This window comes from Pimephales promelas, chromosome 17 (assembly GCF_988280905.1).
Source record: "Pimephales promelas chromosome 17, fPimPro1.hap1.1, whole genome shotgun sequence".
Classification (NCBI taxonomy): Eukaryota; Metazoa; Chordata; class Actinopteri; order Cypriniformes; family Leuciscidae; genus Pimephales; species Pimephales promelas.
Genome location: NC_142785.1, coordinates 24,015,803 through 24,031,977, shown reverse-complemented (window position 1 = coordinate 24,031,977; position 16,175 = coordinate 24,015,803). Strand labels below are relative to the sequence as shown.

Here is a 16,175-nt window from a genome sequence, read left to right as displayed (position 1 = left end):
ACAGGGTTTGAAGGACAGACAGATTGGAAAGATACGAATGGTTTAGGAGATCAGCATGCAGATGCTTCACATTCAACAACATGGTATCATTTAAGGTACACATAACATTCACACTGTCAGCAAGCCGTTGTGTCTGATGGTAATATGACTGAATATCCTTTAGGGCTATTGCCTATGAGGAAACAAATGTAAGCATGCAACATATACACGTTCCAATAAGTAGCATGCTCCCAACATAGACAGCGTTTCAAGGCATCACATGTGCTCTCCTGCACTCCAAAAAGCTCCATAGAAAAAATGTTGAATAGAGAAATGTTGACTATAAATGTATTATAATTATATTTATTTTAAGTGATTTCATAAAAATATGAATTTCATTTTTTTGCAATTATCAAATTTTCTTGACAGTTTTGAATATATACTCATCTAACAACTTGCCTATTATATATTTAGCATGTCTGTCAGTAATATAATATTTATTTCAGGACAATCAAGCATATCCTCAATTACAACAATAAAAACAACAATAATAATATCCAGAATGACAGAATTCAATTTAAATTAGGATGCCACCTTTGAAGACAGCTGCCTAGAGGCACTAAACAGCAAAGCAGCTCACAAGATTTTGGAACATAGTTATTAGTATAAGAGTATTAGTGTTGTCACAGTGACTTGGTTAATTGACTGTTATCAAATGAATTGAATTCTGAATAGTCAAAACACAGGACCAGCATGCATCTGAACTGCCACGGGCACCAAATTGCTCTACAAAGTCAACAACAGCCACGTAGCCAAGACATACCTATGCAGAAAGAATCTGTGGAGAGGGCAGAGTGACATTACACACATGAGCATGTGATTAGTAAACTGTGCATTAGCTTCAGTTGCATCTACAAACGCAGCCCTTGACCTCATAAGAGCGTCATTCAAGCATTTCCAAGACTTGTGATTTTCTCAAACAGAGAAAAAAAGCACAGCTTTACAAGCTAAAAAAAATCAATCATCACATTCAAGACATTTCAGCAGGCCTGAATCAGAGGAGGGAGGTGGATTTGTGTCTGCAGAACGATACTGAAAACTGAGAACAGGCGAAGAGGTCGGGCAACCGGGGTGGAGAGGCCTTACCTTTGTTATGGGGGAGGAAGTGATGTCGGAAGGGGGAGGTAGGGCGCGTGTCACTGTTGCTGGAGCGCAAAGAGGAGCAGAGCTTCAGCATTCCTGCCAGCCGCTCAGGGAAAAGGAACAGAGGAGTAGAACGAAGGGAAAAAAGAGGATGGAAGGAGCACACATGAGCAGAGGAGGAAGGAAAAAAAGCTCAGGAGGAAACGGAAAGCAAGAAAGGCCACGCGAGGCCAAAATGTGGCGCTTATCCGTACACTCTGCTGGAATCCTATGGAGGCAGGATTGGGAACGGTTCGTTTGACTCACCTGGTCTGTGGAAGTGCTGGGGAGACTTGGATAGAGGGGGGATGTAGTTATGACGGTGGTAGACCGGAGAGCCGATGGAGCCCTGACTGGTGGATCTCTGAATGATGCGTTCCCTCATGTCATAGCAACCCTACCGCACACATGCACACACAACATAATATATGGGAAGGTTCAGCATATCATACAAGTTCACATTTCTAAATGTATGGTTTAATGACATGTACTACAGGCTCTATTGTAATAATTTAGCCTCTAACCTCAGCAGAAGGGGTGGGAGACAGTGTCCTCGGAGACTGAAACAGAACAGGAACAAGAGCTATATGTAAGGATGCATCAGAATAAGCACTCAAAGGTGGAGAGGAGACTGTATGCTGGATAGAGCAGGCCAGAAAAGCAAAAATGTTGGATTAGGAAAAGGAAGTTAAGTGATGCCACTGTTGGTATACTTTTTAAGGTCTGTGTGACTTTGTATATTTGGTGAGTTGTTAGATATGAGTGAATATCACAAAAGCTCAAGAAATGTTCATGTAAAGTTAACCCTAAAACCGTATTCTGGACAAATGTGTGCAAAATAGTTTTGATTTATTTTTAAAAAATGCCTCCCTTGATCTGAGCAGTACAAGACTTGGCTACTTGGCATTTTTTGACTCAATTCTACAATGTTAAGTGGGTGAAGAAAAAAAAAACTCCTCAATCTTGTATTTGGGTCAAAAATGGGCACCCATAGAAATGAATGAGAATTTAGAGCATTCTAAAATAAGCCAAAATAAGACACCAGGTGACAGCAAAGTCACTTCATCTTTAGGTTTTAGCTCTAAGAACCTTTTGGAATGATATTTTAATGTAGTTAAAAAAATAAAAAAATAAAACATAAAAAATAAGCATAATTTACATAGAAAATATGGTACATTTTGAAGTAAATAAATAAAAAAAATACCCCCAAAAATAAAAAAACACACAATAAATGGATAGACAAAACTTTATCAAAGACAGTGATATAACATTTATAATAAATAAAAATTAGGATCACACCTGAGTGCCCATATTTGTCCACAATTACAGGATTAAAGGCTATAAAGTGAATTCGGTTTGAGGGCTAAAAAAAAAAAAAAAAGAAATCATATGCATTACATACAAAAATGTACTTATTTAAATTTAAATACAATTATTCATTTAATAATAATTATTGTATATATAAATTTAGTATCATAGTATAAGTAGCCTACCTTTCAAAAGTTTGGGCTATGTAAGAGTTTTTAAATGTTTTTGGAAGCATAAATATAGTAAAAATATTGTGAATTATTATTTAAAATTATAATTTAATAATAAAATTCAAAGAACAGTTTTTTAAAAGTATTTTCCTGTAAAAGCAAAACAGCATTTATTTAAAATATATAATTTTTATAATATTGTAATTTGTAACAAGTCATTACTGTCACTTTTGATCAATTTAATTCATCCTTGTTGAATAAAAATACAAATAATATTAATTTCTTTCAAAGAAAATATTACTGACCCCAAACACACACAATATAGGGTTAATTTTCTTTAAATGATATGCAATTTCTTTGTTAAGATTCGGGAAAGTTCTTTGTGAGATTCACCCAGCTGTAGCGAAGATAAAGATTTAGATAAAGCATTACAGACATAAGCACACACTCCAACAGGACACTCTTGCTTCTTTGTAGTAGCCATTCATTATACAGAGGACTTCCTTCAGTGCTCAAGGGACAGCTGAAGATCAGTGCCATCTCCATCAAAAGCACATTTAGGAGAGAGAGAGAGAAGCAGGCTGACTGTGTCAGGGTTCAGAGGGAGGTCACTGAAAACTTACTGTTTCTGCTGACAGTGAGGAGGGGTCTTGTGGCAGGGTCTGGGAATGTGGACATAGAATCACAATCACTAAAAATAACGTATTATGTCATACGTCATGGAAACAGTTGTGTTTTCTGTCACCCTGCATGCATTGAAATGAAATGAATGTGATAAAGGAATCGCACAGAAGCGCTTGCAGTGTTTGTCTTGAATGTTAGATGCTGTCTACAGTATGTCTAATGGCATAATAAACCTAAACTGATACTTGACACAGATCAGTTAATTGAGAATGAATCTACATTGCCATGGCACTTATAGAAGCTTCTTCAGTTCTCAATTGGGCTTTTGAGTACACACTTCAAGTGACTGTCACTTACAAAGAGCAGCTATTCAGATGAGACTGAGAGAACAGACAACGGCCAGTGAGATGAGCGAAACTAAGCATGAGAGGCATTAGATGTTCATGCTTATAAGATTAGATTAGGTTTTATAAATCAATATATGTTAGTTGTGTTCTTATTAGTTTGGGTTGGTGATCCACAAACTAACTGGTCTTATTTCTATCCTGCTTCCACTTACTGTGGCTCTGCCTCTGGGAGGACTGCCACCCGAGGCTTTGACAGGCTGTAGGGGAGGAAAGGGTTGAGTTTGGTTACTCTAAAAGCTTGTCAATGACTCAAGAAAACATGATGCATTAAAGGAATATTCTTGGTCATTTTCAACTGGTCAGTTACCACAGGTAATAGTGTTGTTAACAGTAATACACTTGCAATGAAGGGCTAACTGGTTCCCACTACAAAGAGAAAACATAACTGCGCTTGATGGGTTAGCTTAAAAGTAGTGTGACAGAATTGCTTGCTTCCTATCTGTGGAGGTATTGCTGCTAATACCACACCTGTCAAATCAAACACGTCATGAGTGTATAACCTGGGATTTGAACCAGAGTCAATGGAATGCGGGATTGTTAACAAGGATGCTAAAGGAGTCTCTATAGCGTCAGTCGCTATTGCACCTCTTGAGATCATAGGAGTGAGGTTTATATGCACAGCTCTCGCTAGCTGGGCGTTACGCTCAGCCCCTAAACCTCACTCCCATCCGGGTCACGGCACCAATGCAACATTTCCGGCATGGTAGCTAGGCATGCTAACAAGGTGCCTAAAGCCCTATTCGCACGGGATTAGTATTATCTGGTGACCTGTGGTAATTTGTAATAATTGCGGAGATTGTCTGTGATCTTAATCCCGTGCGAATCGGCCATGTCTGTAATTTGTAAAGTAAAAATTCCCCCGCAAATTACCTAGTATATTTCACCGAACACCGAGGTCCTGTGATAATATTAGTCCCGTGCGAATCGACATCTCTGTGATTTGGCCGGATCGTATATCATTTTTTCAAGGTTTTTGTTTCATCTGCGCCTTTTTATCCATCTTTCACAGAGAATAGCTCTGATTTGGAGTGTTTTGATATTATTTTGGGTGCAGGGTCATATCGCTAGTAGCCTACAACTATACAATTTGCAGAAAGAGAAAGCTATACCATCAGAAGAGCAAAAACAAAAAGAATGATTAGATGGAATGACATGTTTAGCAGGATACGGTAAGGACAATTCTTCTGTTTATTATATACAGCTAGACATAATAACCACAAGACATATCAGGACCCACAAATATTCCCCCATTGCATAATTATACATTATTATGTAACATCATAACTTTTTATATAGTAGTTTAATGTAGTATTGACACTAAAGCTCTGAAAATGTGATTTTTTTTTTTCTCACACAGTGAATTTTATTTTGGGTAAACTATACACAATAAATATTGTTACTATCCATAATACATTTTGTAGCATTTTTTGTATTGCGATATATTGTAACACGATCTGATTTTGAAGGATCATGTGACACAGAAGACTGGAGGAATGGATGCTGAAAAATAGATTACATTTAAATTAAAAATAAATAAAAAAATGTTATTTTAAATTGTAATAATATTTCAAACTATTATTGTATTTTTACATTCCAAATAAATGCATACAAATGAGAGCCAGAAAAACTTTTTATATACCAGTCCCAAACTTTTGAACGGTAGAGTAATTGCTATGAATTATTATTTATTTATTTATTTATTTTTGGTAGTGCATAACCAGACTTTTTTATAAACTTTAAAGTTGCCTAAATCATCCTTATGAGTAGTCCCAACTCATAAGGACAATTTAGTCAACTTTAAAGTTTAGCGTTTAAATAGTTAATTGATTCATGTAAGTGCTAAAAGCAATTAGAGCGTTATATTTCTGCTAAAAACACTTTGACCCACTTGTTGATAAGCATCCATTGTAAATATTTTACTGTAAAGGCATTTCCTGTTTGTTTATACACAATCAAAGACATGTCTAAATTATTGAATGTGGTAATCAATCATAGATGCAGGTGAATATTCCGACTGCCTGAGATCTTGATTATGGTCACCAGGGGGCGCTGCGACACTAATGTCTCTACACAGAGAACGTGCACAGGCATTTTCAGGTACGGAAGAGCAATGTTTAATAGACAATGGGAACCCAAGAGCAGTCACAGAGAATAAAAAAAAACACATCTCTCATACATTATTTTCATGCATAGACATAGCTAACATGTTGACAGGAATACATGCAATGCACATGATCACATACAGAGAAATGAGCAAAAGCACACACTTGCTCACGTTTGCTCTGTCCATGGCCCGAGAGCCTCAGTCAATAGAGCTTTTTGGAACACTAATGGGATAATGGGGTCAGAGAGCTATTATGGTTACTGTGACAAACTAGGGACCTGGGGATGGGACGGCATTATCACAACTATGGAGCATTACGGTTGGGTCTGTTATATAGGGGTAGTCTGGTAGTGTTTGGGCTAAATTGACCCAAGTGCAGGTTTGATAATGACTAGACCAGTGGCTCTCAAACAGAGGGGCAGGGTCCACTAGGGGGGCTCAGCAAACTTCCAAGGAGGCTGAAGGATGACTTTAAAATATTTAAATGAATAAATTATTATAAATAATTGAACTCTAAAATTGTAAAGCTAAAAATAAAGACTAGATCGTTCCACATTTTTAGGCAGGTACACTGTCTGATTTGTGACACACCTAATCCCAAAAATATGAGAATTAATATATATATATAAACATAAATCGGTGACATCATGTCTACTCAGCCATATAGTGGCTATATCTATCATTTTAGGTCATAATAGCACATCGTTTGTTAATCAGAAAGACACTAAAAGTTTACGATTCAGATTACCTCTCCAGGGCTGTGCCTTCCTTGTCTTTCCAGGGTGGAGGAGGTGGAATGGAGAGTCTCATAGGATATCATGTCTGGACGCTCTATGTCATAAATGGCCTTGACTCTGGGAATGGCTGCTAGGTCCTTGTAATCAATAATCTCATTGTCTACTTTTGCCTGGAGGAAGGAGAGGATGAGGGACAGGGGAAGGGGACACAGGTGGAGAAACACAGGGAGAAAAGGTGTTGATGAGGAAGAGGTCAGGGCACAGGTCAAAGGTCATCCACATCACATCCAACCAAAGCTACAGCTCTCACAAAGGGGCAAATGCACACTGTGGAAAGATGAACGCTGATGTTGGAGGCATGCTCATGTGGAAAGCTATACATTTTCAGCGTTAATGTAAATGATCCTCTAAATTCGTTTACATGCAAAAACGATGCTACAGATGTCAAATACATACAAGGCAAAGGCAAAGAGTTGAGAGAAGGTGAAGGAAACTCCTGTGCTTTTCCTGCATATCCAGGATTTTTTTTTTTTTTTTTTTACATTGACCCTGAAGTATACCAGCATCAGAATCCGTTGTGGGTTGTGTGATATGATCTGACAGACTCAGGAAACGATTGTGGGCGCCGTTGAGTGGGACTCACATAGATGGTGTGACCTGGAGATCCAGGTATGCTCGAGCCAGGTCTCGAACAGATACTCTCAGACGATGACCTTGTGGGCTGCGGGAGAACGAGATGTTGTATTAGCAATAAGCTGAAGATAATAGACACATATTCTTGAAAACACTCATAGATGCCGGTGGGTATAGCTTAGCTACAAATGAGCATTTTGTCATCAGTCTCTCATCTTCATGTCCTTTCAAAACTGTATGACTTTCTTTTTTTCCATAAAACACAAAAGGACAAGGTCTGAAGAATGTTCAAACTGCTCTTTTTCATACAGTGGAAGTAAATGGGGACCAGGCTTTCAAGCTCCAAAAGAGCACCATAACAGCGTTATAAAGTAACTCTATACACTATATGCACCAGTGTTGTAGTCAAGACCACCTCACTCGAGTCCGAGTCGACACCGAGACCAGAGAGAGTCGAGTCCGAGTCAAGACCGAGTCCATAGAGAGTCGAGTCCGAGTCGAGTCCGAGACCAGAGACGGTCGAGTCCGAGTCGAGACCGAGACCAGTGAGGGTTGATTACCTAATTTACTTTTATTTACTTAGAGAAATCCTTTTTTTTTTTTTTTACTGAATTTACTTAGAGTTTAAAAAATATGATCAGTTTAGGGTAAAAAGACCACATAGTAGGTGGTGTTAAAAGTAATTTTATTACAATTTGTCACAATTTAACATTTATTACAATTTAACATACATTAATAATCATGAAAAATATTTTTGAATTTAACTCGAGTGGACTCGGGAATAATTCCGAGTCCTAAAAAAAAAAAAATGTTCGAGTACGAGTCAATTCCGAGTCCAAATGGACACGAGTCCATGACAAGACCAAGACCATTAAAATATGGTCTCGAGACCGAGTCCGAGACGAGTCCTAGTCTCGAGTACTACAACACTGATATGCACTATATTCGAAGTCTTCTGAAGCCATTAAATAGCTTTGTGAGAGGATCATTATTATTAAAATCGGGTTGGTCATCTTTCACTTTCATTGTATTGAAAAGTACAGCTTGGACATTGATCGAAATATCGGGTTGTGTTCCATACAGTAAATAACAATGTAAAATAGTATATATTTTAAAGGAATATTCTTGCATGATTTGAAAAATGTATCATTTTTGGAAACTTAATTGCATGTTAATCACAATTAAATGAAAATGTTGTTTAACATAAGTATATGATTGTATGTTTTTTCACAATTACTTTTAAGTACTGCCAAAATGCATGACAACTATATGAAAATTAACTTGAAACTTTAATTTCAACACTACAGTAGAAAATTATAATCAATGCTTTAAAATGTTACTTGTTACACATTCAAATGAGTTTACTTCTTTAAAGCATGATAAAAGATTATTAAAATTGATTTAAAATGTAAAACGTTTTATTTCACATTATTACAAAGTCCACTTTTTGTGTGTTAAACAAAATAATGATAGTGTACTCTATTATATATAATATGTTATATGCAAGTACAGCTTTTTAAAAAAAAAAATATGTACAATTTTATAAATTAAGCACAATTATACGCACATCTTTTTCACAAGGAAAGTCGTACAGGTTTCAAAAGAGAGGAGGATACTGTACATAACGAGAGAAAATGATGACAACATTTTTATTTTGTGAAGTAAGCACATTCTTGAGCTTTCATTCAGCACAAATTACAAAACCACCGGATTTCCAGCTCATATTGCCTCATACTCCAATGCAAGCCTTCCCAAGATGCATTGGGGTTCAGTGCAGCCAGTGCAGCCAATCCCTCAGATATGGACTCTTGGTCAAATGTCACCAAAAACACCCGAATCGGATGACCTTTAGGAACAGTACTCCGTTTGAGAGACCAGTTATGCTACATGTTGAGCTGAGCTCATATCTGAGACCGTTCTGCGTGATGAGTCAAACAGTCGTCATTCCTGTAATGGTGAATAGAGCCCTGGGGGGCTTGAGCCACATGCCAGCAGCGGTGAAAAGCGTAATGATTCACACACACGGGCTGTTAAGGGGAAGTTGGCGAGGGCAGAAAACCCTCTGCTGGTGGGTGACTGCAAACGCAAACACATTCGGGGTTCCCCCACTCTGCTGCCAGAAGCAGAATACAGTACCTGCCTTTCTGATTGGTGCAGAGAGGTTACTGAGGGTGGGAGGGGCTGTGAAGGGAGGAAAAGGATATGACATCACACTCAACAAAACACTTGAACACTTCATTCACCTTAGCCAGCGGCCATCTAACTCAAGCACATCCATAGTCATCTACTCGCAGCCTTGCTTGCTATCCTATGCATGCGGGCAGATCCTAATTTCAGGTTTTGTGGGATATAAGGTTATCTTTGTGAAATTACCACATCTCCATGAGGATTATAACCTAACTTGCAGGAGGAGAGAGCAAGCATATGTGTGGTGGTTCACTCTGGCCGAGGGGTGTATACACTACCAGTCAAAATTTTGGAATAGGTTTTTGAAAGAAGCCTCTTATACTCATCAACACTGCATTTATTTGATCAAAATAAAGTAAAAACAGCGATATTATGAAATATTATTACAATTTAAAGAACTGTTTTCTATTTTAAAGTATTTTCAAATTAAATGTATTCCTTTGATGGAAAAACTGAAACTTCAGTCTTTAGTGTCACAACTATTATTGGTGTTCAATTACTTTACATTTTTGTGGAAACCATGACATATATTTAATCATTATTCTTAAATAAATTTTATATACTTAAATAAATATAAATAAATAAATGTTATATTCTTAAATAAATGTTATATATATAATAAATAGTCTTAAATAAATGTTGTGTAAATAAACGTTTATTTAAAATAGAAATCTTTTGTATCATTGTAAATGTTAAATTCACGGCTTCCACAAAAATATTAAGCAGCTCATTAGTTTTCAACATTGATAATGATAAGAAATCAGCATATTAGAATGATTTCTGAAGGATCATGTCACACTGAAAACTGGAGTAATGATGCTAAAAATTCAAGTTTTTCAACAAATGAATACATTAAATTTGACAATATATTAAAATACAACATTGTTATTTTAAAATTCCAATGATATTTCACAATATTACCGTTTTACTGTTTTTTGTTGAAATAAACACAGCCTTTGTGAGCATGAGCGACTTCCTTCAAAAACATATATATTTTTTAATTATTCCAAACTTTTGACAAGTAAGTTAACTAATATGAAGCTAATAAAACACACAGCAGTTGAGTCTTGCTTCGGAGTAAAGCAGGACGGTTGGAGGGAGCTGTGTTAGCTGGAAGCATTGCAGTTTGGAGCAAAAGACTGCAAACCTCGCGACTGCCCAGGGGACGCCGGCCCAGTTGAGACTGAGAGCCACCTGGGCACCGGCTCTGAATCTGAGACTGGGGGTAAAAGATATCAAACGGACTGGGTTTTCCTTTAGGATGTAGCCAAGCTGCCTAAGGAGGAGAATCACAACAGAATGGACAAAATACTCGCTGACAAACACACACATGCACGCTCTTTTAGTGATTCAGACGTAATGCTTCATTAAGAGCCTTCATTTTAACCTTGGGGACACTGGGGGAAGTTTTGAAAAGAATGTGTGCATTTCAAACTCCCAGGGGTTCGTAGACTGTTGTTTCTGGGAACAATATGAGGGAGGAGCTCAGCAAAGTTTTCTCTTCCAGAGAGAGAGACAGACAGGGCTGATTAAGGTAGCTGACAGACAGTAAGTGTTTCAAAAGATAGATACTCACTCTGTACTTCTCTTCCACTCTACTGTTGTTCTTACAGTCTGGATGCCATACTGTAGAACCTTTGGGAGATAGAAATCAGGACAAAATATGAGGGTGGGGTATATCAGAATTATATTACCACATGATTGTCCCCATATTACAAATGGAACATTCCAACACATTTTCCTCATTTGTATACACATTGTAATGTGACCTCATTCATCCAGCTCAACCAGTCAACCCTGTTACCAAAGTCATCAAAGATTAAATAAATATTTTTCATTAATTTATGGGGAATAATACTATATTATATTAAGTTTTTTTTGTTGTTGTTAAAAAAACCGTAGCTCGACTTTCAACCCTGTTCCCAAAGTTACCATAAGAAAAAAGATCGAATAAGTATTTTTCATTAATTTATGGGGAAAATAAACAAATTAATTATATTTATATGAATTAACAGGTTTGCTAAAAAAGAAAGAAAAAAAAGATAACATGAACAGTGAAAATAAAATAAAACCAACTAAGTTCAACCCTGTTACCCTGCTACTTTCAACCCTGTTACCAAAGTTACCATAAGAAAAAGATCAAATGAATATTTTTCATTAATTTATGGGGAAAATAAATATATCAATTATATTTTTATGAATCAACAGGTTTGCTAAAAAAAAGAAAGAAAAAAAAAGATAACATGAACAGTGAAAATAAAATAAAGCCAACTAAGTTCAACACTGTTACCCTGCTACTTTCAACCCTGTTACCAGTTAACATAAGAAAAAAAAACTCTTAATACATGGGACATTTAAATATATAACTAAAATAAAAAAAGCTGTATCTACCCTCATATAATATTTAGTTTCAAGGGGAATTTTGTAGACTTTTTCAAGGAAAGTTCCAGCAATGCTTCAATCCTCGACTAAATGTAGCATTAAAGTTCTGTGCTCACCCTGTAGGTACATCTCCTCTCCCTCCGTGAACATTTGATTGCACCTGCTGCATCGTGCACAGCTGGGATGGTAGTGCTTATCTCCTGCCTGTGAGGGGCAAAGGTCAACAATCAGAGGTCAACAGCTTTCACGAGAAAAAGCTTCCGGTTAGACACAGCACTGGGCAAAACAGACTGGAATACATATTCCTTAACATCTGTGGCAAAGCCAAACAGTCTGTCATTTCATTGCACTTCACTTATTTTCAAAGAAGGCGTGTGTGTGTTCTCAATGAATGAAGCTCTGTTAAAATCTACAGAGTCACTGTTTGCTCAGCACATTATCCCATATTACCTTACCCTGCCACACAAAAATACCCTCCTGACCTCCGGATGCTTCCAGGTCAAGAGAACAATACCAGCAGAAAGACAGCCAGAAGTTCTTACATACATACACATTAATGTATAAATAGAGATTTTAATTGAGGGTTTTAGACATCTGTGTAATGTTACATACAGGATATCACCCTGCTCAACATCTCAGATGCACATAAGCACCGCAACACGGCCTGTCAGCCACAGCTATGAGCTGGAATGCTGATATTGGAGAGCTGGGCGGTTCACTAGGGAGCTGGAAGGGCTGAGAAACACTGCAGTCTGTCAGTTTTTTCACTCCTGGAAGGTCATTCTCAACCACAAGCAGAAACATTGAAATCATATGGAGCCCCTCATAGCTAAGACTTAGGGGTTTCAGATCGTGGCTGTTAAAAATTTTGGGGTCAGGAAGATTTTTTTTTTTTTTATTCAAAGAAATTTAAGGGTTAGTTCACCCAAAAAGGACTTTCAGTTATCTTCAGAACACAAATGAAGATCTTTTTAATGAAATCAGAGAGCTTTTTCTCCCTCCATTAACCAAATTACGCAACTACTTAAAAGCCCCAGAAAGGTAGTAAAGACATCATTAAAGTAATCATTGTAATTCCAGGGGTTTAACCTCAATTTATGAAGCTACACAAGTGCTTTGTTTGCGAAAAACAAAACAAAAAACATAATTTACCACCCATATTGGAGATTAATTTTTTTGAAAATAAAATGGTAAATTATGTTCATGTTTTTTTCATACAATTTTTCATAAAATTGAGGTTAAACCACTGGAGTCACATGGATTACTTTTATGATGTCTTTACTACCTTTCTGGGGCTTGAAAGTGGTAGTTGCGTAAACTGTCAATTAGGGATAGACATCTCTCAGATTTCATTAAAAAGACCTTCATTTGTGTTCTGAAGATGAACAAAAGTCCGCGTTGTTGCGACGTGTAGTTACATTATGTGGAGGTGCGTGTCAGGCTACGGCGAAGGGTACGTGGTATGGGACGCGTCTGTGTTACGCCATACCTACTGCGCGCACAGTATAAATTGGCCTTAAGGTGACCTGCGGTGTATGTAGATAGAAATGCCTCATTCTAAGGTAATAAATACACAATGATTCACCACTGAAAACAGTTTTTCATGATATTGCATTTCTGTCAACAGATCCTCCTAAGTATTACACAATGCACCTTTAAATTAAATCAAATTAAACTGTAATAATATTTCAAAATATTTCTGTTTTTACTGTATTTTCGATCAAATAAATGCAGTTTTAGTGAGCACAGGAGACATTTCAAAAACATTAAATTTTACCAGCCCTGAACTTTTGAATGGTAATTTATACAGTATACCAGTCATAGCTCAAGGAACAGTACATTCCACAGTGTACTCATATGCTTGTGTGTGTGTGAGATCATCACTCTATGTAGTGCACAGCTGTAAGTCATCTGCAGTACTGTTTCATCATTCTGCTTCTTTCAGCTCAGGGAATGCTGATGAGCCCTGCAGTTCTCTCTCTCTCTCTCTCTCTCTCTCTCTCTCTCTCTCTCTCTCTCTCTCTCTCTCTCTCCTTCAAAACCTCCTTAAAATACTCTTGTTTTGAGGCAACACTTTTTTCCTTTTTAATTACCTTATCTCACCCCTTAAAAGCATAGTTTATGCCAAATATACTGTATATATAAACATGAGGTTCAGTAAATTATATATGCAGTGTGTAATGTATTTATTTATATACAAAGTATATATATATATATAAATATATAAATAAATACATTACACTGCATATATAATTTACTGAACCTAATGTTTTTCATAACCTTTATTTATTCTGTGGAACACACACACAAGAAATTGTTTTAAGATTATTAGGAACTCTTGAAGTGAATGAGCAGTGGATCTTTTTTGACACCAAACGTCATTGATTCTGGCATTTCTCATGGTCGAGTGATACTGACCCAATATTTCATAATTCACAAATTAAATTACCATCTTTTATCACACAAAGATATTTATTGACTAAAGGAATATAGAGTCGGACTACTTTTATAACATTTTTATGGTGCATTTTGGAGCTTAACAAAGTGTTGCCAGACCATCCCCCTCACCAAAATATCTCCCTCAGTTTCATAGGAAAAAGGCTTGGGAAGACATGGAGTAAAATTGTTAATCCCAAAAGACTCAAAAAAACTTGCTGTTTTACTCTATGAAATTCATACGTTCACATGAGTTATACTGCACCAAAACCCCTCTTGCTTCTCATACGGCGAACACAATTCAATTGTTTTGTTGTTCCTCTATATCAGCTGGAGCTCTGCACGCTGAAGAGGGAGTTGCCCATTTGGCTCCTCTGAGGGGAAACATCCCATGGTCCTCGGCTGTCCTGAACTATGAGGCAATGCAGCTATAACACATGATTTCACACAGATGTGACCCCTTGGCTCCCGGGTCTCCTTGCCATGGCAACAAGGCCATGCAACAGTTTTCCACTCAACAAACCAGAGTGACAACATGTTCTACCCCTCTGAGTAGCGCTCTGTCTGAGAGAGAAGGCTGCCAGTCATTTCCTAATGCATCATAAGAAGCAAACACAGAAAACAGAGCATCGAACTCAGGGGCCAAGAACAGTCCACGCCTCTACTTCAGCCCAGATGGAGGGGTGCGGACAGAAGACAGAGCCAGAGAGAGGGAGGGACACAGGGATAAAGAGTAAACAGCAAGGGGAATAACGACTGGGGGACTCAAAAGAAAAAAGAAAAGAGAGAATGCGCTTGGATACAGAACTATTATTTTAGATGCTGGTCCCATGCATGGGATGTTGATGTGTGACTGACATTGTTCACTGTAAAAAAAAAAAAAAAGATTGCTGTGATTATTTATCACAATTTAGAATTTAACATTAAAGTAAGAAAATGTGTTGTTTCAACTTAAAAAAAGTATGTGTTTGTGCTTGACTTAAAATATTAAGTTTAGTTAACTTTGGTTCAGTTTAGTTATCTCAACAAATTGTTGTTGTCACCATATTGAAAGTGGCCTTTCACACAGAATGCATTTTAACATTACGCTGCACTACTTTTCTATATTTTTTCTAATGTCTTTAACCGTTACGTCTTTTGCCGAGTCTTGTGCATGACACTTAAAGGGTTAGTTAGGGGGCGGTAAAACTCCTAAGCGGTGAGCAGCCGGTAACAAGAAGTAGACGAATGAGAACGTCCTCGTCTCAGTTCTCGCGCATGCGCCCATAAGGAAGTAATGGAATAGTGGAATAAAGTCGTTATTTATGTTTTTTTCGCACAAAAAGTATTCTCGTCGCTTGATAAACTTATAATTGACCCGCTGTAGGCACATGGAATATTTAAACCTTTTTTTTAATGACTTTATGGGCCGTCAAGAGCCAGTCCCTTATGCAGTCTATGGAAGAGTGATCCAGTCCTCAGATTCAATCAAAAATATCTTTATTTGTGTTCCGAAGATGAACGAAGGTCTTACGGGGTTGGTACAGCATGGGGGTGAGTAATTAATGACTTAATTTTCATTTTTGGGTGAACTAACCCTTTAACTCTAAAAACACAGCGCTCAAGTTAAAAGTAGTTCAACTTTAGAAAAACGCGTGTCTAGATCTTGGGGTCTCCTGCATGGGGTGTGTGTGTGTGTATAAATGCCAGTAAGAGTCATTTTCATCTGTATTCAGTAACATAGCCCAGCATTGTGTTGCCAGACTAACAGTATGTACTTTTGTGTAAGTTCTCCCTCAGCTGAACAAAAACACTTCACTCTACAAACCTGCCCAATGAGGAAAGAGTCAGACAAGTGAATCTGACAAGGTGCAGTTTGCTGAGATATTGGCCACTATTACAGCAAACAGAAAAACTGAACTCCCCAAAAAAGACACCCACCAGTCACAAAGCACAAATAAAAAAGACAAAAAGAGAACATCCAAAAGAAAAAAGAAAGACAAATGAGATGTCTTTAACAAAACGGTTATTTTTCCTAGTCAGCAAT

The 16,175-nt window shown here is 37.3% G+C and overlaps 1 protein-coding gene across 12 annotated transcripts in view; it reads right to left on the bottom strand.

The window, feature by feature from the left end:
- The window catches only part of ablim1b (actin binding LIM protein 1b), a 79,802-nt gene that overhangs the window by 8,914 nt on the left and 54,713 nt on the right, over nt 1–16,175 (bottom strand). For 3 of the 12 annotated variants that reach the window (XR_016147081.1, XR_016147079.1, XR_016147080.1), the window contains exons 7-17: nt 11,830–11,917; nt 10,908–10,966; nt 9,281–9,325; nt 7,155–7,232; nt 6,523–6,681; nt 3,823–3,867; nt 3,263–3,301; nt 1,686–1,721; nt 1,429–1,558; nt 1,126–1,218; nt 803–817 (exon numbers count right to left, since the gene is read on the bottom strand). Coding sequence is in view for 1 of the 12 variants with exons in the window: in XM_039664973.2 (XP_039520907.2) it covers nt 803–817; nt 1,126–1,218; nt 1,429–1,558; nt 1,686–1,721; nt 3,263–3,301; nt 3,823–3,867; nt 6,523–6,681; nt 7,155–7,232; nt 9,281–9,325; nt 10,479–10,607; nt 10,908–10,966; nt 11,830–11,917 (916 nt within the window). In the remaining 11 variants the exon portion in view is untranslated. Of the gene's footprint in view, nt 1–802; nt 818–1,125; nt 1,219–1,428; nt 1,559–1,685; nt 1,722–3,262; nt 3,302–3,822; nt 3,868–6,522; nt 6,682–7,154; nt 7,233–9,280; nt 9,326–10,478; nt 10,608–10,907; nt 10,967–11,829; nt 11,918–16,175 lie in introns of all 12 variants that reach the window. The other 9 variants (XR_016147082.1, XR_016147088.1, XM_039664973.2 and 6 more) reach the window with 8 other exon arrangements.